General features: G+C 46.3%; 1 protein-coding gene across 1 annotated transcript in view; it reads left to right on the top strand.

The window, feature by feature from the left end:
• LOC138287986 (annexin A1-like) overlaps positions 1-15,069 on the top strand; it is a 150,339-nt gene extending 135,270 nt beyond the window's left edge. Inside the window, exon 13 of the mRNA XM_069229060.1 lies at positions 14,646-15,069. Within this exon, the coding sequence (XP_069085161.1) occupies positions 14,646-14,705 (60 nt within the window). The 3' untranslated portion in view covers positions 14,706-15,069. The remainder of the gene's footprint in view (positions 1-14,645) is intronic.
• Positions 15,070-26,008: the final 10,939 nt, after the last annotated feature.

Genomic DNA, 26,008 nt, shown 5'->3' on the forward strand with positions numbered 1-26,008 from the left:
AAAGAATTGAACACACAACTCTTAAACATATACTTTAGTGACTAATGCCTGCCCAATATTACTTCTCAGTATGTTCAATTTTGTCCTCTAATATGCTACCCTTTAAGGTGTAATTCACTAATATATTATGTATAAGCTTTAAAATGCCTTCAAATAACTTACCATATGTTATGTGTAACGTCCTGACCTGATATGTAGCTAGGTCCATGCTATAGAAATACAACAAATAAATAAGATAAATAGATATGTTCTCCTGATTTCATAACAGGAAATACCACCACTTTGCATCCACTCTTCTATAACCTCAAGCCCAAGGCACTGCTCCTGGGATAAACAGGTCAGGGATATTTACAGAAGGTTTTCTTCCTCCACTACCCCTGTCAGTGGTGTGGAGAATGTGAGAGGCACCCTTGATATTAATTTTAGTGTCACCATCATATGCCATTCAAATATTTTAGAGCTGTTTCTCGAGACATATTGCCAACTCAAGGTTCATCCAAACTTTCTGGCAATGAAAATTCAGAAGATATACCTTTCCAGTTCACAGTCACCCAATCTAGCAACTTGTCTCATGAGGTCATATAATTTGGTTACCTTAACCTATCTTCAGAATGCATGAATATTCTTAAGGAAACATGAAGCCCCAATCTTGCTATAGTGCAAAGTGGAAATTCTTAGTTCATGCCTGTGAACGAACCACTGTAGCTCCAGTAAATGCAACTACATCACACATAGGGGCAGTTTTACAGTTGCGCTGTACTTACTATACAGCACCATGGTGGTCATTATTGCAACAGCATCATCAATTTTTTAGGCTTTTGTGCACTAGTGTCAAAAATGTTGACGCTAGTGCAGCAAAGCACAGGGATGCCCATAGATTATTATGGGTGCGTCACTTTAATGCCTGACCTGTGCAGGCGTTCAAAATGATGGAAAAATGGTGCAGTGAAATCTTGTAAACTTCAATGTGCCATTTTTTCGGGCCCCCCTCCATGGGAAAGCCCCCTTGCATGCATTATGCCTGACGCAGACATTAGGATTATGCCTGACGCAGACATTATGTGGTGCAAGGTGTTGCAAAGTGGTGCAATGCATGCATTGCGCCTCTTTGTAAAGAAGGCGTGGGGGAATGGCCACCTTAACACCGCCTTAGTCTCATTAAAATGATGCTAAGGCAGAGTTAAGGCGGTACTAGAGGCTTTTAAATCTGCCCCATAGTGTCTAAAAGTCTATTCAAGTACTTTATTTGCAATTGCCTGCTGCTTACAAAAAAAACAGTTCATGTTATTAAAGCCTTCATTAAAGGGATTAGGAGGATTATCTCACCACGATAACCCTATATGCCACTTCAGACCTCAATATTTTCCTGTCAAGATTTATAGGTGCACATTTTGAACCACTTCGCTCTTGCTTATTACATGCATTCACATGGAATGTTGTATTCTGGGTGCAGTCGCTTTGTTTGCAGAGTTAATGATCTCAAAGCACTATGAGTGGAGAAACCTTTCATTAGGTTCACAAATAAAAGTTGGTTGTTGTACACATTCATGATTCCATCCAAAGGTTGTATTTCCTAACTAAATGAAATTATTGAACTCCTGCAGCCAGTTTCACAAAGGTAGACTTTTACCTTTAGTGTACCTTTACTATTATGTTTCTGGTATTCACAAAAAACAAATGTATTTTTACTAACAGTAATTTTAATGAATGACGGAGACTCCACATATGAAAACATAGACCGGTCCCATGTTTTTATGTGGGGAGTTCTCTGCTCCAACTGAGTAATCTCTACAGTTATAAACTTAATATTAGTAAAATCATACTTGTGGTTTGTGAATACCCACAAAATAGTATACTTACACAAATGTGTAAGTTTACCTTTGTTTACCTTTAAGAATCAAGGGCCAGATGTAGCAACCCTTTTGCGAGTCGCAAACGGCGAAAATCGCCGTTTGCGACTCGCAAACGTGGGTTTGCAATTCACAAATGCATATTGCGAGTCGTTACCGACTCGCAATATGCATTTGCGACTCGCAAATAGGAAGGGGTGTTCCCTTCCTATTTGCGAGTCGGAGTGGTATGCAACTCCATTTGCGACCGCGTACGCGGTCGCAAATGGAGTCGCAGTTACCATCCACTTGAAGTGGATGGTAACCCACTCGCAAACGGGAAGGGGTCCCCATGGGACCCCTTCCCCTTTGTGACTGGACCCCATATTATTTTTTCAGGGCAGGGAGTGGTCCAAGGGACCACTCCCTGCCCTGAAAAATCCGAAACTAAAGGTTTCGTTTTTTTTTTAAATGCAGCTCGTTTTCCTGTGAGGAAAACGGGCTGCACTTCAAAAAAAAAAAAATGCTTTATTTAAAAGGCAGGTCGCTAACATGGAGGCCTGCTGACGTCAGCAGGCCTCCATGTTAGCGAGTGCCTATACTCGCAATGGGGCCGCAATTTGCGACCCACCTCATGAATATTCATGAGGTGGGTCATTTCGACCCCATTGCGAGTTGCAGTCGGTGTCTGAGACACCGTACTGCATAGCAATTTGCGACTTGCAAATTGCGAGTCGCAGGGACTCGCAATTTGCAAGTCGCAAATTGCTTTTTTTGTACATCTGGCCCCAAGCCTCTTATATTCTTACAAATTCTTGCAAGGAATAAAGGAAGGGCCCTGCATTCACTGATTGTCATACATGTGTGCACTCAGGTACCACACAGACAGACCCAAGCTTCTACACAAAAGAAAAAAATTGTTATTTGTCTCTTTTGCCCCCACACAGCTTGACAAACCCATTTCCTAAAGAAACAACCAGATGGAATGTTCAATGCATTCAGATTTGCTATGGTTTTAAAATTAAACCACTCACAGCCACGCCAAAGCCACATTTCACATGTAGAAAATGGGCCAACATGGCTTTCAAATGCAAATTTACACTTTTAGATACTTGTAAGTTAGCATTATGACCTTCTGCTCAGATATTCACAAAGCATGTTGATCAAAAAAGTTTTTAAAACATTATTTATTAAAATTATCTCTGCTTCTTATCGACTTCAGCATTAGGGGATTGAGCATTGTGTTTTAGTCAGTGTAAAGCATGTGATGTACAACATCACATGCTCAATCAGAACATATTACTTATAACCAAATATGTGCTTGTTGTTGTTGTCTAGATTCATATGAGCCACCCATCTCACCTATAAAAGAAATTTAAAAGGGTAGCTAATTCGAATTTTTAGCCATATATACTTCATATGCCCAAGCAGACATGCCCACTAAAATAGCCCTTTAAATATGCCTCAGGCCAAGCCTTACACTCTCCTTTTATTACATATAAGTCACCCCTAAGTTAGGCCCTTTGTAGCCCAGAGAGCAGGATGCAATGTATATAAAAGGCAGGACATGTACTGTTAAGTTTTACATGTCCTGGTAGTGAAAAATTCCCAAAGTTGTTTTTCTCTACTGTGAGGCCTACTCGTCTCATAGCCCAGCATTGGGAATTCCTTAATACACATTTGAGCTGTAATTACTGACCAGAAAGAAGCAACATCATGTTTCATATCTTTGGAATGGTAATGATAAACCCTCTTTAATGGTAAAGTTGGATTTAAGATTGTTATTTCAGAAATGCCACTTCTAGAAAGTGGTCATTTCTCTCCTCTTCCTGCTCTGTGTGCCTTGTAGCCTGCATCCAATACACGTCTGTGCTAGGTGACAGACACACTTTGTACATTCCCTGTAAACAGCCAAAACACAGGAAGGGTGGGTGTGACAAAGGTCTCATCGGCATTCATGTTCATTTAGATGGGGTTTTCTAGGCAGGAAGGATGGAGGGGAGCTGACACACTAAAATAGGGAAATGCCTGTCCCCACACACAGGTCTGATTATCCCCTACTAATGGGGGGGGACTGCTGCACTTCAAGGAGCTGCTTTGAAGTCATCCCCACTTCAAAGGCACATTTCATTATAAGTACTGGTGCTCTGATATTACCAAATCACTAGACTACTGGACCTGGGAAGAACTCTGCTAGAGTAAAGACTGCGGTGCTATAAGGATTGCCACTTTGCCTGGACTGACTGTTCTAACTAATTGCTTCTTGGCTTTGCTGAGCTGCCGTGCTGCCTTTCTGATCTCTTCCCTCCTGAGGACAGGGACTGGACCCTTCTAAATTTAACTCAGAAGTGACAACAAGGGCTTACTGGCTTACCCCCTGTTCTTCTGCAGACTTAGGGACATCAAGGACTGCCTTCAACTCTACTGTTGTTGCTGGATTCTGCCATCTATAGGTCCTATCCTTGCCTGAGGTGTCCCCTCCAGTCCTAGTCCTCAGAACTGGGTTCTGCAGCTGATTCCTGTAAGAACTGATGCATCATCACCACTGCACCAATTGAAACTGACACATCAACCCATAGACACCAACACAGAGGCTGTTCGACAACAGCAGATTCAGAGCCTGCATAGCCCGACAACAACGTTCTGTGTGGCTCGACGACGATGCATTGCATTCATCTCTACAGAGTTTGACGCCAATGCGGGACCCAACTATGAGGCTGTATGATGACACAGTGACCTAACTACATGGAAAATCTCACTGCATCACCCTTGCATTTGCTCCTCAACGTCAATGCTTGCTCCAACCAAGGTACTGTTTCAGTGGACCCTGCATGGGCTCTGTAGTCGGCCTACCCTCCATCATGGTTGGCACTGGTCCCACACAACCTCAATTAACCTTTTGACCGCCAGTTACTTCTAAGCACTATTTTTAGTTTAATCTTTAAAAATTAATATCTCGACTTCTACTGATTGGAGTTTTGTCGTTTTGGTCTTGCTTTACTCAGATAAACATTCTTTATATTCCTAAACCTGTGTGGAGTCTTTTTGTGGTATTTTCATTGTCTTACTGTGTATTGTACAAATACTTTACAAAATGCCTCTTAAGTTAAGCCTGCCTGCTCTGTGCCAAGTTACCAGAGGGTGTGCACAGGTTAATTTAAACCATGTATCTGACTTATCCTGACTAGAAATGTTGTCCCTACTTGGACAGGGAGCATACCTATGCCAACTAGAGGCTCATTTTCTAACATTGGTGATCACAGGTGAGGATTGGATTTGTATTTATGCAACACCATATAGTAATTCAGTTTTCACTACAACTCTACACTTAAAACCAATTCAAGCTGATTTCAATGATCTCTGTTCTGACATCTTTTTTTTTATTTTTCCAAAGTCCTTTTGCCCAAGCACCATTTCTCTCAGCATTATCTGTAGTCCTACCTGGCAGTATGGAATTTGAGCTGGCCAGCCTGGAGGCATTTACAGTGTCCCAGCTCAAGGGGTTCTGCCGGTAGAGAAGGATGTTCCATAAGGAAAGAGACAAGAAGGCAGAGCTTTAAAAAGCCTTTACAGCATAGGCAGCAATCTACCCAGATGGAGAGATGGATGAGGAGGAGGGAACTGTGTCTGAGGAAGAATCAGAGCGGGACCTGACAGCGGGTCCTGTTGTGCACCCTAAAAAGGGGGGGTGCAATCTTCTCCCAGGACTGGAAGTCCACTCTAGACCAGTCAACAATTTGTCTTCATGGAACCTATCCTCAGAGGAGCTCGAGGACAGGAGGAAGGAGAGAAGCTGAAGCAGAACTTGCTAAGCAATAGAAGTAGCAGGACCTTTCTAAAATGGAGAAAGAACAAACTCTAGAGGAGAAAAAGCTGGCCATGTAGGAGAGAAAAATGTCCCATGAGCTCAGCATGAGAGAGGTGGACATCAGAGCCTTGAGAGAGGGATCCAGCGACAGCAATGGTAGCAGCATACCTGTAGTGTCCAATGGTGGGTCCAGAGTCAGGATACCCAAGGATTTGGTGTCCAGGTATGTGGTGGGGGATGACCTACACAAATGATTTGCAGCCCATGAAGTGAATCTGAGAGTGCACAAGGTCCCAGAGGAGCTCTGGGGTGGTAGTCTATGGAGGTATATGCCCACAGTGGGGAGGGACACACTCCTTACATCAGAGGCAGAGGACCAGCCATGCTACACTGCAATGAAGGGCATCATAGTCAGTAAATTTGGACTGACCCATGAGAGGTATAGGACCATATTCAGAGGCAGCCACAAGATCTCATGACAAATATGGATGGATTTCTTGGATTATGCCAGCAAGGCACTGAAGGGCTGGGTGAGGGGCAGCAAGGTTGATGATTATTCAGGGCTGTACAACTTACTTAATTTTAAAGGAGCACATGCTTGATACTTGTTTTCCGGTGGTGTGTCAGCATCTGGTTGATAGCAAGCTTACTGACCCCAGGAAGCTTGCTGAGGAGGCCGACATCTGGGTGATCACCAGGGTGTCAAAAAAAAAGCCATCTGGGAAACTCCTAAAAGAGTGTTCAGGGTTTCCACCAGAAGAAAGGGGGGGTTAAAAGGCAAAGATCTCTAAAGGCCTCTAAACAACTCATGGGGGAAAGGATCTAGTTCTTATTCCCAGTCTGGACACCAGAAGAAAAACTACCCTAACAAAAGTCAACCACCAAAATATTCCAAGTGCTATGAGTGCTACGACTATGGACACTACAAAAAGGATCCCAAGTGTCTAGAAAGAGCACCACCTCCCACTAGCAGGAAAACCCCAGGGATGGTTATCGTAGCCTTGGGGGAGGAGGAGTTATCCCAGTTAATGGGGGAGTTAAGTGGGGTTACCCTAGTGTCCCTGGGTGACAGTGAGGTGCTCCTAAGATCCATGTGCCCTCAAATACTACAAAGTACAGGCAATGGGTCCCCATCAATGGGCAAGGTGTTGCGACTCTGAGGGACACAGGTGCCAGCATAACTATGGAAAGGAGACAGTTGGTATCCCCAAAGTAGGTGATTCCCCATGCATCCCACCAGGTTGTGGTGGCTGACAACAGAGAGTTCCAGTATCCTGTGGCCATTGTTCCATCTTTCCTTTTGAGTGGGGGGAGTGGATAGTACTTCTGAAGGTTGCTGTGAGGCCTGCCATGCATCCGCATTGTTGGTTGGGTAATGACCTTGAGTCCACTGTCTGGAAGGAAGTGGAGCTCAAGACTCATGTGGAAATGTTGGGGTTACTGGAGTGGATCTGTGCTAGCACAAGGTCTATGGTTGCCCAGGAAGGGAATCAGAGAGGGCTAGAGCCTAGAACAATGGCCCAGCCTACTGCCAAAAATGCAGAGGGTGTGGGAAACCAACTCCTGAAAGTACTCCCTCTGAGATGGATGGGGTGTCTATGGTGGCTACTCCAGATTCCACTGAGGAGGGCACTGCTTCCCTTGATGACCTATCTACACTTGCTGTATGGTATGTAGAAGGAGACCCCACCAAGGAGACGTTCTGTAGGGCAACAATGTGTGCAACCCTTGAGGTCATGAGGCACCAGGCTGAACCCCAAGCAGCAGGCAATATCTCTAGAAACTGCTGCATGTACTGGGAGGACAACCTCCTTTATATTGAGGTTGAGGCTCTGGTGCATGGGACAGCAAGGGCCCTGCAGGTCTTCCAATGCAACAGGGCTTTCCAACTGGAATTGGCTCATGAGATTTCCCTGCCAGGGAACCTGGGTCATGACAAGACCTTTGCAAGGCTTGCCCCCCACTTTTACTGGCTCAAGATTAGAACTTCATCAGATACCTTTTGTAGGACATGTGTTACCTGACAGGCTAGTGGGGAAGAAGGGCAGAGGCTAAAGGCCCCCCTTATTTCCTTGGCTCTCATTGGCACACCCTTTGAGTGGGTGGACATCGATATTTTTGGGCCTATGGATCCCCAGACTAACCCAGGTCACAGGTTTATCCTGGCCTTGGCAGATCATGCCACTAGGTATCCACAGGCAAAATCTCTGAAGACCATAACTGCACCTGCAGTGGCAAAGGCCCTGATGGGGATTTTTATCTGAGTGGATTTCCCCAAGGAAGTTATGTCAGACGGGCCACAAACTTCATGTCTGCTTACATGCAGTCAATGTGAAAGGAATGTCGGGTAACCTACAAGTTCTTCACTCCTTACCACCCACAAACCAATGGGCTTTTGAAAGATTTGACAAGACCCTCAAAGGCATGACCAGAGGCCTTCCTGAGGCCTTGAGGAAAAAGCAAGCTATCCTTATGCCATGCCTGTTGTTTTCCTACAGGGAGGTACCACAGAAGGGAGTGGGCTTTAGCTCCCTCGAGCTTCTATATGTGCAACCTGTCAAGGACATTTAAATTTGGTCAAGGAAGGTGGGGAGCAAGCTCCTACGACGATCCCCCTGGATGTAGTAAGCTACATGCTGGCCTTCAGGACCCAAAGGGCTAAATTGTGCAAGCAAGCTTCTGACAAGTTAGAATCCAGCCACACTCTGATCAAGGAGTGGTATGACCAAAATTCTACAATTCTGAAATTCTAGCCTGGGCATAAAGTCTGGTTTATGGAACATGTAGAACCTGGGGCCATCCAGGAATGCTGGACTGGGCGCTATGAGGTGATTAGAAGGAAGGGCAAGGACACCTACCTGCTGGGTTTTAAAGCCCGTAGGCAACGCCTCAAACCTTACTATGAGATGTCTAAGCTCACCTTACCGTTGGTAACAGATGGAGGAGAGGAAAGAGGGAGTGAACCTCTCGCTGACCTCTTTGACTCCAAGGAGAAAGATGGGTCTGAGCTGTGGAAGGAGTACTTCTTTCCCCCACTCTTACTCCTGAGCAGCATACTGACTGTTGCTAAGTATTCGGACAATTTGTCTTACTGTTCTCCCTTACTCCTGGGATTATCCACCTGCGTACCCATGATGTGGACACAGAGGACATCTCCCTGTCAAGAATAAGTCTTTTAGGTTGTCCAATAAGGTGAGTGCCAACATTAGGAGTGATGTATCTAAAATGCTGGAGCTGGGGTGATAGAACCCTCCAGTATCCCCTGGTCCAGTCCTGTGGTTCTGGTACCAAAAGCTGCCCCACTGGGCACCACACCTGAACTGAGGGTCTGTGTGGATTACAGAGGGCTAAATTCTGTGACCAAGACAGATGCTTATCCCATCCCCCAGTCTGATGAGCTGATTGACCAGTTAGGGGCTGCCCAGTACTTAAGTACCTCTGATCTTACATCAGGGTACTGACAGATTGCCCTAACAAATGGTACCAAGGAGAGGTCAACCTTCTCCACTCCAGAGGGCCATTACCAATTTTGTGTAATGCCCTTTGGGCTAAAAAATGCTGCTCCCACCTTGCAGAGGTTGGGGAACCAGATGCTCGCTGGTATGGAGCCCTTCTCAGCTGCCTAAATGGATGACATAGCTGTCTTCAGTAGCACCTGAAAGGACCACCTCTTTCACCTCCAGGAAGGGCTTCAGGCTCTGCAACAGGTAGGCCTGACTACCAAGGCCAATACATGCCAGATAGGGCAGGGGTCTGTGGTATACTTAGGACACTTGGTGTGCCGGGGTAAGGTGCAGCCCTTCCAGGCCAAGAATGAAACTATCATGGCCCGGGGGACCCCAAAACCCAGTCTGAAGCAATCTTGGGCCTCACTGGGCACTATAGGAGGTTTGTCAAGGGATATGGCACCTTTGTCGCCCCCTTGACTGAGCTGGCATCTAATAAGCAGCCCAGAAATGTGATTTGAATAGAGGCAGGCCAAAACGCATTTGACTCCCTGATGCAAGCCATGTGCACAGCCACTGTGCTCAAGGCCCGTGACTTCTTCAAAGAGTTTATCTGCATTCTGATGGGCCTTTCTGGGCAGGAAGGGTGGAGCGGATATGAGACTTACAATTAAATAGGGAAGTGCCTGTCCCCACATAAAGGGCTGATCACCCCCTACTGATAGTCTGGAAGCACACTGGAATGAAATCATGATATGTGCATTTTAATGAGCTGTTATGAAATCACCCCAATTTCAAAGGCACATTTTGGTATATGTACTGGGGCTCTGACCCTACCAAATCACTACACTACTGGACCTGGTAAGAACTTTGCTGAAGTAAAGACTGCTGTGTTGTAAGGGTTGATACTTTGCCTGGACTGACTGATCCAAGAAACTGTTCCTCTGCTTTGTTGGGATGCCCTGCTGCCTGCTGATCCCTGCCCTGCTGGGGACAAGGACTGGACCCCTCTCACTTGAACCTAGAAGTGACCAAAAAGGCTTGCTGGCTTGGCCCCTGCTTTTCTGTAGTCTCAGGGACATCAAACACTGCCTGCAACTCTCCTGTCCTGGTGCTGCTGGACTTTGCCATCTGTGAGTCTTACCCTTGCCTGAGATGCCCCTCCAGTCCTCAGAAGTAGGTTCTGCAGCTGATGTCTGCAAAAACTGATGCATTATAACCACTGCACTGGCCTGAATTGAGACATCACCCCTTCAATGTTGACGCAGTGGCTGTTAGACAGAGGATTCACAGTGGCATCGCCCACCAAAAATGCTCTGCGTGGCTCGATGATGATACATTGCATTCACCTCTTTGAACCACGATGCATTGCAGGACCCGACTGCTCGGAAAATATCACCTCATTGCCCTCGTATTTGCTCCTCAAAGTTAACTCTTGCTCCATACAAGGTACTTCTGCAGCAGACCCTATGTGGTTTCTGTAGCCATCTGACTCTCCATCGCAGTCAGCCTGAATTTTGACTTTGCACCGGTCCCTCGTGACTTCAAGCAACGTTTTGACTGCTAATGACTTCTAAGCACTATTTCTTAGTTTAATCTTGAAAAATTAATATTTTGACTTCTAGTGATTCGATTTTTGTTGTTTTGGCCTTGTTTAACTCAGAAAAATATTCTCTATCCGTCTACGCCAGTGTGAAGTCTTTTTGTGATGTTTTCATTGTGCTCCTGTGTGTTACACAAAAACTTTCCACATTGCCTCAAGTTAAGCCTGCCTGTGCCAAGCTAGCAGAGGCTGAGCTCAGGTTAATTTAAAGTGTGTATCTTATTTACCCTGACTAGGATTAGTGTCTCTGCTTGGACAGGGCCTATACCTCTGCCAAACAGAGACACAATTTCTAACATGTTCCTATCTGTGTTATAAGATGAATATCCCTTGATGTTGTACTTTAAACCTAGGAACGTGTAGACAAATGTTGAGACTACAGCGTTATTTTGCATGTAATGTTTAGGTCTGCTTGGGTAACAGATTTGTCAGAACAAGGGATAATGATTCCAAAAATCCTTTTCTGCTGCATCAATATCATATCTAAATTGGCATGAAAACACTCACAGCCATTTTACTGAAATATCACAGACCTTGGGCTAGGCCCCTCTTTGCTACCATTTGTGGTTGAAGCTTGTTCAGCCAAAGACAGTTCTTGTTGAGCAACTTTCACCTCTTCGGACCTTGCGTTCTTCTTTCAGTGTAGTCAATTTCATCATAGTTGACACACTCCTTTTATGTTAATTCTGTTACACTTCTTTTTTTTTCTTAAATCACAATTCTGCACTTCTCTGGGTTTTCTTGGTGCATTAAATATGATGTAAATTGCCTCATTTGAAACTGTTGTTTTTTTCTTCCGCCGTTCTACATTTTTGCCTATTTTATCACCTGCTTTTACCAAACACACCTCACAAACATGGGAGCCACCTGTAATTGTTTCCAACTGAAACAATGCCATGAATTAAACAGCATCTTCGTCTTCCATCATTTTCTCTGTTTTCAATGTTTTCACCTCTTCTCCAGACTGAAGACTCAATTAGATTGATATACACTTCTATGCACCTCTACTACCACCTCTTGTCCAGACTGAAGACTCAATTAGATTGATATACACTTCTATGCACCTCTACTACCACCTCTTCTCCAGACTGAAGACTCAATTGATTTAATATACACCTCTATGCATCTCTACTACCACGTGCACTAAATCATGTTTAGATTTCATTTTCATGTCAGTGCCTATATCCACAATCAAATGTCCGTCGGTGTTCCTGTAGTGTTTTATTTCCTCTCACTTACTGATTTTCATTTATTAAGGGATTGTTCCCAACTACAACTTTAAGGATATTTGTTACAAAATCAAGACATGATTAGAATTTTCAATACGCTTCTATATGAGTGAACAATCAAAGTTTAGGCATCATTTAGAACTTCAATCAATTTCAATTTCAAAATCACGTTCCTTTTACAATTAATGCCAAAGACAGCCAGTTTCTGAAGTAATGCATCCTCATTGGATAGCTGTACCTCGTCATAATGTTTTACATTGAATGAATGAACATGTACCTAATACGTTATATGAACTATGTCATTCACCCTAGAAAGGGTTTAGATTAATTTCAAATCAGCATCAGAACTATTATCTGACTCTCCTTGGGTTTAATATCACCATTGAGACGAATCAAGTGAAAACATGCATGGAGTAAACTGACAAGACTAGGGATCATTTCGATTATGTCCATTCTTCATTATCAGCTCTAGCCATCTATTTTTATTTGTCTCCAAACCTGAAAAAGTGTGCTATTTCCTGTACTTCATGAAACACAACCTTTTTGGAATCACACAATTTCCCTTGGGCAGGCATTAATGATACTGTTCCCCTTTTGTACTGTGGTGCTCAGTGTCTCTGGCATTCAAAGGCACCAACTAATAATACACATCGTTACTCTAACTCATACTGTGATACATTCTTTCGCAAATTTCAGCATCTGGGGGCAGCCTTCTAATAATGCCACTTAATTTTGGATGGTTCATTTGTACTGCGTTCAGGGTTCACCTGTCACTTCACAGCTCCATATGAGGGCCGACTTTACTGCATTGTGTCAATAATCCAGGAGCGTGGGGTCCTTGTCATCGCTAATATGTGGGGGACACACGCATGGCATTCTACCCAGTGATTACATGAAAGGAGACTGTTCAAGAGATGTGATGGAACAAAGGGCTGGTCTCCCGCCTATGTCCCTGCAACTCATATGACCTGCAGTGATCCAAAACCTGCCGCTCTGGCTGTCAATAATATTCCATGAGGAAAAGTGCCAACAGCATTCACACAGAAAGGCTTCAGTCATAATGTAAACACCAAAGCATAACTATTAGCTCAGTCTAACCTAAAACTAAAGCACAGACAATTTACAACCTCAGTACGCTTCTGCTAATCCTTTCTCAATCAAGTACACAGGCGTGACTGCACACCATAGTGCAGCTAGACCTGCAGTAGCGTCCATGTGAAGTTGCTACACCAGTGCACCACGTGACTGCAACATCAAATTGGCAAATTTAGAGTGTAGTGACTTGTGCTGGTCTCACAGTGTGTCCTTACCAACAATGCACTTCGAACAGCAACGTTTCTGGTGGAGAAAATAATACAATAATATACATCATTTATAGATGTAATTGTGCAGATTGTCTATGCTGTGGGCTACTCATGCCCGGAAGGATAGGGCACCGGGATTACGCGTGTAAATCTGCAGTTTGCACATATTAACGTGAATATTACCAGGGAAGTTTGGAAGCAAAAAAGATTGAATAACTGCCTTCAAATATTTGATGTGTCTTTAATTAATAGATTGCCACATATATTCGTGAATCTGGACCTGTGTACAATTCCAGCATAAAAGCTAAAAGAAACATAGATCACTTAGGTTGGATGCAGCCAACTAGCTTTGAACGAATCGACAAACACCGTAAAAACAGAATTGATATATGGAGAGGAAGAAAAATGTCTTCTCGTCTTGAATGCCATTAACAAAGTAGCACTCAAACATTTTTAGCTAAACAATAAGGGCCAGATTTAAAATCCCCTAGCACCTCCTTGCGCCACACTAGCATCATTTTCTTTACACTAATATGACCCAAGGAGGCATTTTTCGCCGCACCATATTTACAAAGTGGCGCAAGTGACACCACTTTGTGACCTGTTGCGCTACTTTATACCTGCGTCAGGCATAATGTATGCAAGGAGCGTTCTGGCATTAGGAAGTCTGCAAAAGTGGCCCAGGGAAATCTAAAACATTTCACTTCACCATTTTTGGCGTCATTTTTAATGCCTGCTCAGAGCAGGTGTGAAAATGACGCATCCATATTAACCTATGTGCCTACATACACTTTGCTCCACTAGCGTCACAATTTTTGATGCTAGTGGAGCAAAGCGCCACAATAGAACCAAATATGATGATGCTATTTGCCTAACGACCGCCATGGTGTGTCCTTTTATAAATATAGTGCACACATGGTGTCATTAGGTGGGGCAGTGGCGATGCAAGCAAACTGGCGCGTCAGTACTGATGCAGCAGTTTCTTTTAAATCTGGCCCTAAGTCTCTTAAAATGGGTCAAGAGGGATAGTATTTGGTCCTAAACAAGGATATATACTTTCACTACATTAGTGGTGAGTGTGTGTGTGTGTGTGTTTGTGTGTGTATTTAACTGGTCAGGCAATGCAGCTGTGGCGTAATGAAACTTGAGGGCCCCCTCTTGCAAAATACATGGAGGGCCCCCCTTCCAAACTAATTCAGGGGCTCTCTGGCCATTGTACTGTGCTGAAGGTGGCCCTTGGAGCTCATGGGACTCCGCACTGCAGGGGCTGTGGGGGCCTGTGTTATGCCACTGCACTGCAGTTGTTTTTTATTCATATTATTGTTATTTGAACACCTGATGGTTAAGTCATACCCTGTAAACATATTACATTTGTATATTTGTTCAGCAACTATAATACATTTTGGTTCCATATTTCAATTCACAGGATGAAACCAAAGGCGATTATGAAACCATTCTGGTGGCTTTGTGTGGAAGCGACTACTGAACTGAAGTTCGACCGAAGAAGAAATTGCAAATGTGTAGTTGTCTCAGTCATGCACAACTAGCAATGCCAAACGAATATTGCTGAACAGAAGCTATATGGTTAAAATGCAGTAGCTTGCTTTCTGAAGGCAAAATCTCATACATTCCTATAACATACTCAGTGTTATTTTCTTGGAAGTTTTAACTTTTAAAATTGCAGTGTAAAAGAAGTATTTGCTTATGTATCACATGCTTGAATCGAATTTACTGTATCTCTGACTTGCAATTTATAAAACAACTGTTAAAATTATCACCAGATTCTTTCGTTGACAAAAGGTACATTTCATATTTTTAAAAATTAATAAAGAAATAAAGTATGCAATAAACGTGTAAGGAAATCCTTCTTTTTACATGTTGACCTCCACATGTTTGGACTGATGGTGCTGTTTTTTCGACTCTGAGAGTGCATTGAGGCCTGCTAACTAGACATCAGTGTTTATACCCTTATACAATCTGCATGTCAAATTGGATACACCCAACTGGCAAGGTCTGACTTACTTATAATTCCCTATATATGGTACTGAGGCTACCCAGGGTATGTAAGGCAGAGCTGCACTCAAGGCTGCATCACTGTTTGAGCTACCTTTTGTGTGACAAGGTACAAAATGGCTTCCATCCTGCCACGTCAGACTGGAAGGACATTGTTTTTCACTGCCAGTTCAACTTTACCATTGAACCAATTGCTAAGCCGCCCTATCCCTTAACATTATATGTAATCTCCCCTAAGGAAGACCTATAGAATCCTGTGGCATGGAGCTTTATAACACATATGTTTTGCAATAAAAAAACAGCAACACTTCTAAATTGTCATTTTGCTGTAGGTAAAGCTACCAGCCCCATTCTTTACTACAGAGTTACCGGATGGAATGTCAACTTTGCTAACTTTTGACTGGGTCTACGAAAGTGGGTCATGTAAGGTATCAAATTAATTGTGGCAATAAATGCAACCTGATGCCCACATAAAACGTATTGAAAGTTGCCACTCTGTGCTCGGCTCGACTAGCTGCCTCACAAAGTCAAACACACGCAGACAGCTTTTCTGACTGCCTGGGAAGACGTGTGAATGACTCCCATCCTCAGGGACAAAGGCAGAGCCACAGCACTGAGATGTCACCTCTTCTGCCAGGATGTCCACTCGGGGTTAGCCCAGAGGTGTACCTCAAAGGGGAAGCTGCCTTTGATTGGCTACCTGGCCCAACGCTCCTAAGCAGGATGCCTTTTGTTGCTGTAGATAGCATGAAGAAAGGGCCAAATTGAGATAACTCGACTCCAAACTGGATTTAGCATGGTTGCATTGCCCTCAGGTAGCCACACCCCTAGGGTGGGCTACCTTGCTCCTGACGACCGAGAAATGGTTGTGACATCTTGAAGAGGGCAAGAATGTGCCAGTCTGGAATAGCCAGAAGCCACACAACCTAGGAACTTTGTCACCTGGTAGGAGGGAACGCAGAAGCCCACTGGTTTGTGACCACGTGGTCCCCTCAGGGCACTTTCATGGGATATATATGGCACCCTTGGCATGTTGACCCTCAGTACTCGCTGGAGTTGGAAGAAAATTTTAAAAAAGACCACTTCGCACCTGTTGGTAGGGGCAGAGATAGGCTGTGATGCTGGAGCCACTGCACCTGCTACACTATGGGCTAGTGGAGTTTGAACCCTGTTCTGTGTGCCCGGCTTGGGGAAAAGCTGATTCCCGGCCTCAGTCTGAAGTAGAGACACCAAGGGTCAGAATGGCACTAGGGTCATTAAAGGTGAAAGAGCCCAAGTCACAGACCTGATAGCCAAAGCAGAATGTTTGCCGCTCCTGGATGCTAAGGCACCCCTAAGGACAATTCAGAGATAGCTAAAAGGTGCACCCATGTGTGCTGGACCCGTGGGTATTGGTTGTGATTTGAATGGTCAACCAAGAGAGGCCCCAGCATCCACCAAAGATTTGCACCATGACTGCTGTGTTGCAAAATCACAACGTCTGCATCAGCAGCTTGTGGAACCCTGCATAGAGGAGTTCATGGGCATCTGGACCATTTCATTGCTGTGTCTGGTGGTCATCCTGTGAAGTTTGATCTTGCTCTAAAAACACTCTGTGAACAGGTAACTCTCCAAAGTATCCTTTCTGGACCCTAGACCTCTGTCCTACTGGACTTGGTCACCCTACTTGGGCCACAGGTGTCAAGCTATCATTTCCAAACCTTTCAAAAGTTTCCAAACATTTTGTTGGTCAATACTTGTTTGCAGTTGATATGAACATAATTTAATATTTCTATATCTGTATCTCAGGATCCCTACAGTGGATTTTGATGATTAAAGTCTCTAAAATTTATAAAATCCGGCTCTATTTTTATAAATTGGTCTCTTGTTTCTTTCGTGTCACGTGACTTTCTTATTCTGCTGTGAGGTGCTGTTAAATGCTTTATACAGTGTTCCTTTGCTAAGCCTCACTGCAGAAAGCCAAAGCTACCCAAGATTGAACTAAGGTTAAGTAAACATAGCTGACTGGACCCAAAATGGTATTTGTGAGAGTACTGCATGGTAAGGCTTCCCAGCCACACCATATAGTACACCCAAATCCTCACAAAACTTGTTTCAGACTGGAGGAACGCCTCCTCGGCCCCAGACATCACCATAGCCATTCCAGATGGCTACAAGATCACCCGCAGGGATCGCACCAACTGAGTCGGAGGCGGAATCGCTATCGTCCGCAAGAACACCATCAGAGTCACGACCTGTACCAACGACACCCTCAGCACCGCCGAACACCTGTACTTCCAGATCCACACCAACCCCAATACCACCCTCAGAGGAACCCTCATCTATAGATCCCCCAGACCACGGCCTCAGTTCTGCAACTCCATCACCGACCTCGTCAGCAGGCACGCCCTAGCCTCCGCTGACTACGTCCTCCTTGGCGACCTGAACTTTCACCTGGAGAATAACAATGACCCCAACTCCACCACCCTAATCGACAACCTCGCCACCCTCGGACTCAGACAACTCCTCACTGCCCCAACACACTCCGCTGGCCACACGCTGTACCCTGTCTTCTCCGCTACCCTCCACGTCACCTTCAGCCACACCACCGAACTCCCATGGACCGACCACCGCTGCATCCACTTCACCTTACAGAAACCCTCCACGCAACACCACACCCAACAGATCCCCCGCCGCAACTGGAGTAAAATCAGTCAAGACCAGCTGAACACCAGACTCGCCTGAAAACCACCCACCGAACCCACCAATCCCGACCTCGCAGCCTGCTACCTCTGGTGCTGGATCGATGACTGCGCCAACACTCTCACCCTGCTCAATAAGCCTTCCAACAGAGGTGCCAACAAGAGAGCCAGCTGGTTCACCTCGGACCTTCGAGCCTCCAAGAAAACCTGCCTGAAACTGGAGCGAAAGTGCCTCCTCGAACAGACACCAGACAACCATGGTGTCTTCAAGAACGCCATCCGCAATCACCATCACCTCATCAGATCTGCCAAGAAAACCTCCTTCAAAGACCGCCTGGACAACAAGGCACACAACAGCAAGGAGCTCTTCAACATCGTGAATGAACTCTCCAACCCAAGCTCCAGCACAAATGTCATCCCACCTTCACAATACCTGTGCAACTCCCTCGCTGCCTTCTTCCACCACAAGACCACAGACATCCATGACAGCTTCAACAGCCAGACCACCCCACCAATCACTGACTCCTCAGACTCTCCACCCACCTTCAACTACGACCCCCTGCTCGTCTGGGCCAATGTGAACGAAGACGACACAATCAAAACCATGGGCACCATCCACTCTGGATCTCCGTCAGACCCATGCCCGCACCAAACCTTTAACAAAGCAAGCGCCACCATCGCACCCCACCTCCGCAAAGTCATCAACATCTCCTTCGAGACCACGACCTACCCCCAGAGCTGAAAGCATACTGAGATCAAACCCCTACTCAAGAAATCCATAGCGGACCCGAGAGACCTCAAGAACTTCCGTCCCATCTCCGTGCTCCCATTCCCGGCCAAGGTCATCAAGAAGATTGTCAACAGACAAATGACCCACTACCTTGAAGAAAACAGCATCCTGGACCCATCCCAGTCAGGGTTCCGCAGCAACCGCAGTACCAAAACCTCCCTCATCGCCTCCACCAACGACATCAGGGCCCTGCTTGACAACGGCGAAACCACGGCCCTCATCCTCCTGGACCTCTCGGCCGCATTTGACACCGTCTGCCACTGCATCCTACGCACACGCCTCCACAACGCAGGGATCCGGGACAAAGCTCTGGAGTGGACCACCTCCTTCCTCTCTGGCAGAACCCAGAGCGTCCGCATCCCCCCTTCCGCTCCGAAGCCTCCAAGATCATCTGTGGTGATCCCCAAGGTTCATCCCTCCACCCTACACTTTTCAACTTCTACATGGCCCGCTCGCCCGCGTCGCCCGGCTACACAACCTCAACATCATCTCCTACGCCGACGACACCCAACTGATCCTCTCCCTCACCAAGGACCCCCTCACCGCCAAATCCAACCTCCACTAAGGAATGAAGGCTGTCGCCGAATGGATGAGGAACACCAAACTGAACTCAGATAAGACGGAGGTCCTCATCCTCAGTGCCAACCCCTCAGCATGGGACAACTCCTAGTGGACGACCGCTCTGGGAGCAGCCCCAATACCCACCAACCACGCACGCAACCCGGGCATCATCCTCCACTCAACACTCTCCATGACCAAGCAAGTCAGCGCCGTCTCCTCATCCTGCTTCAACACCCTCAGCATGCTCCGCAAGATCTAAAGATGGATCCCCACAGATACAAGAAGAACAGTCACCCAAGCCCTCGTCAGCAGTAAACTTGACTACGGAAACGTCCTCTACGCAGGAGCCTCAGCCAAACTCTTCAAACGACTGCAATGCATACAATACGCCTCCGCACACCTGACCCTCGATGCCCACCGCCACAGCCACATCACTCCCCTTCTGAGAGACCTACACTGGCTCCCCGTCAACAAAGGGATAACCTTCAAGCTCCTCACCCACGCACACAAGGCGCTCCACAACACTGGTCCAGCCTACCTTAACAGACGACTCACCTTCTACACCCCGTCCCGCCAACTCCGCTCAGCCGACCTTGCCCTCGCCACCATCCCCCACATCCGAAGAGTGACTACCGGAGGCAGATCCTTCTCCCACCTCGCGGCCAAGACCTAGAACACCCTTCCCTTGCCCCTACGACAGACCGAAGACCTGCTGACTTTCAGGAAGCGGCTCAAAACCTGGCTATTTGAGCAGTAGCAGCACCCCACCCCTCAGCGCCTTGAGACCCTCATGGATGGTAGTGCGCTCTACAAATACACTGATTGATTGATTCAGATATTACATTTTTGTACTCATGAGATTCACTTTGTTGGTAATTTTCATTTATGTGACTGTAATTGTCAGCTATTGTTCACCTATGTTATGTGGTGAATATTTAATGTGAAGATGAATCAGTGATTTTATGGAAAGTTTGTAATGCGGTCTTTACTATGCAGGATGTTGTAATGAGATTCTTTACCACACAGGTAAGTACCAAGAAGACCCTTTTCAGACAGTTTACAATTCAGGACTTTGTCATGCCTTTATGTGTTTTTCTTTCAAATACCATTATTTTCATGTCACCTAAGGGACCCTGACTCTTTATACTGTGGATCAAAAGAAGGTACTGTAAAAAGAGTCCAAGCAATCCTCAGAGGTATCACAGGGGCACAAATGACATCTTAAATGCTCTCTTTTTGGGTAGTGTGTTCGAGCAGTTAGGTATATCAGAGGATAGTGGTAAACAAGTAAGGCACATACTCATGCAGTGAGTGAGACACACACTCAATAAAGAATTCCAACATCAATTTATAAGAATAACACATACTTTTATATAAACTTTGATATCAAGATTACTAGAGTCAGGTGAGTACTTTTCGAGCTATGATTTTTTAGAGTCATTAACAGTAGACACAGTGCATTTTTCATAAAGCTGCAATGCAATCCCATGGAGGAAAACAAAGACAGCAATCCAGGTAGAGTACAACGACTTACGGGACCAATCTCCTGGAGTTAAGGGGTTTTGGGGCAAGGTCCAAGGCCACAACAACAGGTCATCTCAGGGAGTTCTGGTGCATCCAGGTGCAGAGGTGTGTTATGGCGTCGGGTGCTTTATTCAAGTCTATGTGGATTTGTCCAGTTACAAAGTTGCTGCAGAGATGGACTGTAAGGACAGTCAAGGGAAAGCAACAGGAAGGCTCAGCATTTGAGGTCCTTGGTCAAGTGGGGACAGTGTTAGTCCACTCCACCTCGGGCTGTGAGGCGTGGGTGCAGGGGTGTCTTCTGGAATCGAGTCCAGCACTGGAGATCCTTGGAGTTGCGGGGGGCGTGCAGAAACACACTGCAGGGGCAGGCTGGGGGTCTAGTCCGACCAAGCCAAGAATTGGGCTCAGGTCTCATGAGGTGGGAAGATGTTGGGACACCTTTGGTTTTCTTCTTCTGGGTTCGGGACAGACGGGTGCAGAGGTGTCCTAGGGTGTCGGGTCTTTGCCTCCTGGTCACTCTTGGTTGCCGGGGGTCTGCAGAAACAGTCTGCAGACACTGCAGTGAAGTCCACAGTGAGTGACCAGAGGGTGGGTTTATGTTCTTGAGTGCCTGGGAACCACACTGACACCCTTGGCCCACTTCAACACAAGCTAGGTGGCGTGGGTGTAGTGGTAATGTCTGGCGTCGGGTTTTTGGCAGTCCGGATCCTCTCAGTTCCTTCTTGGGTGCCTGCGGATGCATGGAAGCAGCACTTCCACTCCAAGCGAGTTCTTTTTGATGATTTGCAGAGCACTGGCAGCTCTTCCAGTTTCTTGGAGGCTGCAGTTGCTGGATAGACCAGTTGCTCTTCGAGGGTCCGGTGCAGCAGGAAGGTCGGCAGTGTTGGTGCCAAGTCAGTCGTGCTCCTTGGTTCTCGGGTTCATCAGGCTTCTTGTCCACTCCTTCTATTTGAGTCAAACAAAGATCTGAGGAGCTGGTATCTAGGGCTCCCCTAAAATACTCAATTTAGGGGGCGTTAAAGGGAGTGAAGGGTAGAAGACAATAGACTACTTACCTTGGGGTCACTACACCTCTTAGATGACTACTTCATTTGGGGAGTGGGCAGCACCCTGTTCCTAAACTCCACCACATGCAAGATGTCGGAATTTCCTAAGTTGTGCGCACTTCAGGATGGCCACCTTAGGAGATTTTCTAGTCTGGATGTGTGACAAACCTCCTGCATAGCTAATTGCCAGATGGGCCCTGGGACAGGGGGGTAGACATCTTCCTCTGAGGAAGGCCAGTCCTGCATATCAAAGGCAGTAGGCTTCTTTGAAGCTCCTGCCTTGGATTACAGGGGGGAGGGGGGTAACACCCCAGCCCAGACAGGCTTTTGTTTCTGACTTCTTGAGAGCAGAGGCTCTCTGCCTGGGAGGTCAGATTCTCATCTGTTGGTGGCAGGATGGCTAAAACTGGCCAGTGAGCTCATCATCAGTTGGTAAGATTTCAGAGGCTACCCCTACGGTGCCTTCTGGGTGCATGTATTCACACATCCACCCACTGGAATCAGTGAGGGTTTATTAATATGAGATGTTTGATACCAAACATCCCTAGATTCAGAAAAGCCGTCATGTAGCTGGGGAACTCGTAGTGGCCAGTGTCCAGCACATATATTTAAAATGGCTTTCCTGTACACTTACTATGTCTAAAAATTGACAAAGAGATAATAGGGTATATTTGCTCATGCCTATATGCCCTCACTTGTTATATAATGCACCCTGCCTTAGGGCTGACAGCCTGCTGTAGGGGTGACTTACAGATGTTGCAAGCAGTGTTTTAGGGGACATGGCAAACAAGTGTGTGCCATGTTGTGTTTTCAATTATGGGAGCATCTTGCCACAAAGCCTGCAGAACGTTAGTGCTGCGTCCCTCAGAGTGGCACAAGTTATGCTGCAGCTCTGAGGGGCCCTCTTCAGTACCCATTCCCTAGTTACCAGGGGTACCATTTACTAGAGACTTACAGCGGGCCTGGAGGGCCTGGTCACTTGGGGATCAACTGACCAGGTGTCTCGTTTTAGGGAAGGAACACTGACAGTGTCGACCTGGTTAGCAGGAACCAAGTGCACTTAAGTCAAAGTTGCATCTAAAAACCCAGCAAAAAGTGGGCAGTACTGCAACCAGAAACCAGCTCCCTACACAAGCTCACCCACCAGTCAATAGGCCAGGAGGCTCAGCAAACCTTAGAAAGTCTTCCTAGTCTGTCAGGCGAGGAAGAGTAAGGAAGCAGGCTGTGTGGTTGCAGTGCCTACTCTGTCTCACATCCTAATGTTCAGGCCATTTCCTTTGGGAAGCTGACCCACCTTAACAGTCTTAGGACCCCATTTAGAATGCTCTTTGTTGGCTTTCTCCTTTTCTTTGGGATGAAAGGTGTCCACCTCTATTAACCCTATCCTTGCCAGAGAAATCCCCAGCTAACCCAAAGAGTTCATGCACAAATGGAGTAACCCCACCATGACCAACAGAGTCAGGGGTTCTAGCTTGTTATTTCACATGGGGTCAGACTACCATGCCAAGGACAGTGCAGCCATAGGGGCTAATAACCAGCAGCGGCCACTGACAGCTGTCAGTGCCCAGAACTACAACTTTAGCTCTTCACTGACAGGTGAAGGGGCTAGGTTACAGGCTTCTTTGGGTTTAGGGTGCCTGTCTGCTGTTTTAGAGTGGGGGTTACTATACCGTGTGAGAGATGGCATGGGAACTATGAGTAGGCCCCTGAAGGCAGCAGCACTGATTGCGCCACCCTCTTGGGCCATGCATCCAGATGCACCCATCACTGCCATTGCAGGCTGAGTGTTCTGGTGCATTCTGCCTATGTGCCCTGTCCACCATACACTGCATTTACTATGGGTAAGACACCCCTCTGGCAGACCTTTCAGCCCTAAGGCAGGGTGCTCCATAGTATATGTGAGGGCATAGCTGCATGAGCAATATGCCCCCAATGTGTCCTTGCCAAACCTGGGGCATAGTGAGTGAACAGAGCAGCCATTTTAATACATGTGCTGGACCCTGGTCAACATGCATTTCCCAGCTATAAGATGGCCACTCTGTTTGGTATCAAACAGTTGGTATCAAACAACTCAGAATGATAAATCCAAACTGGTGTCAGTATTGGATTTATCCTTAAATGTACCCAGGGGTCACCTTAGAGGTGCCCCCTGCAAAAGCTAAACGTCCTGGCATGGTTGCTGACTGATTCCATCCAGCTGCTACCTCCAGACAGCTAATATGCAAACCTTAGGGGAGAGCCCTGACTCTCCGGTTTGTAAGACAATACCCTCTTGGGTTGAGGAGCTATACCCCCTCCCTCAGAAATGTGCACTGTCCTGGCGATGAGCTTCAATGGGCTAACCGCACTTGAAACTCAAACCCCAAGCCTGCTGCTAGCAGCAGCTGATATCCCCCTTTGCAAATATCCACTTTTGGCAGGAGCCAAGGTGGGAAACCCATCAAAGGGTAGGAGGAGTGGCCTCACCTGGCATGAGCCACCGCTAAGGTGTTGCCTGCGAGGTGGACCCTCTACTTTATTTTCCTTCCATCTTGGATGGAAGGAAAATAGCCAATTAGGTTTAGGGCAGTGACCCTTCCTACAGGAAGTGATCACTATAGTGGGTGTAGCCACCCAAAGGTAAGTGTCCCATTTGACACTACCAGGTTCCCCCTAAAATACCCTCTAAATTCAGTATTTAGTGGGCATCCCTGGACCAAGAAATTAGATTCAAATGGACAAAGAAGACCAGCCCAAAGAAGAAACAAGGCACGAGAACTGTAGACCTGCTGCACAAAGAAAAGGTGCCAAGCTCTGCCTGCTGCACCCAGGACCTGACAATCGCTGCTGCGGAGGAGCTGGACACCAGACTGACCTAAAAAAAAACAGAGGACCTCCAGTCTTCACAAATCACCCAAGATCTCCCTTCTGAGTAGAGGTACCACTCTGCAATCAACAAAGTACCAGCAACCCAGTGATAGTCATTTCACTGACCGGCTGATATGTCCCGAACTTGAAGTTGTGGTGGACCTGACAAAACAGCAACAACCACCAGGACAAACCCTGAAATTGTGCCAACTGTGGTGGTACTGTGCCCCCTGGTGGCCGTACTATACCAATACCCTGGGTATTGGTCAGCTGATATAGGGCAAAAAGAAAAACAGCTCCCCCAGAGCTGAAAAAGGATAAGATGGAAGCCCCAGTTGAGGGACTTCAGGAACACCCTGGACCTCACACCACAGTGCCTCCATTGTCCTGTAAGCCACCATCAAAGAGACTTACCTCCAGCCCCAAAGGGCTCCATTGAGCAAAGCTTCTGGATCAACAACTCTCTCTGCACCTGGCTGCCCTGTGCCCAGCAACAAGGAACCAGCTGTGCCCCAAGAGTCCCCCACCCCCTGCGACCTCGACACCACAAGGGCCCCAAGGCACCCCCTTTAAATATGCAAGAACCACCTTTTGGCAAGTGGTCACCCTGAGAGGCCTGCACCATCTCCAAGAGACTTTTCAATGCTGCTCCAGCTGGAACCAGGAGCAGCCTGAGCCTCTCCAGCTGGCACAGTGTGCCCAGGGACGACCGCAACCAACCTGCAAAAGCAAAACCTGTATTTTTTTATAAATTGATCTCAAGCTATTCCTTCTAATGTGTGAGATGCATGATTGGTACTGTGAGTACAACAAATGCTTTGCACTTTTCCAAGATCGGCCTAACTGCTCGAACAGGCTACCCAAAAAATTAGCACATTAGGTGATCTAGTTTTTGCCTTCTATATTTGGTGGGTCAGCAATGGGATAAAGATTTTAGATTTGCTGATACCACTGCAAAAAGTTTGGGAGCAAACGGATAAGTCTCCAAATTGTCTTTAGTTAATTATTTTTGCTTTTTAATTGACTAAAAAAGGTTTAAACGTCATTACTTTAGTTGGCTATCCAAAAAGGGGATTCTACATGTCAAAATGTCAGAAGTAGAGTCCAAGACCCAGGAATTCGACCTGGGACCTTATGAGGCATATAGGTATGACAAATTAAGGAGACTCCTCAGGCTGTACCAAAGGCGCACTGGTAAGAGCCCCAGTGCAGAGAAACCTAAGCTTCTGGTGGCCAGGTATAAAAGTGATAATACCCCAGAAGATTTGGACTATTCAGTAAAAATGCTGGGTGGTTGGTTAGCTGAACACAAGGTACAAGATTATGG

Source organism: Pleurodeles waltl, chromosome 1_1 (genome assembly GCF_031143425.1).
Source record: "Pleurodeles waltl isolate 20211129_DDA chromosome 1_1, aPleWal1.hap1.20221129, whole genome shotgun sequence".
Lineage (NCBI taxonomy): Eukaryota > Metazoa > Chordata > Amphibia > Caudata > Salamandridae > Pleurodeles > Pleurodeles waltl.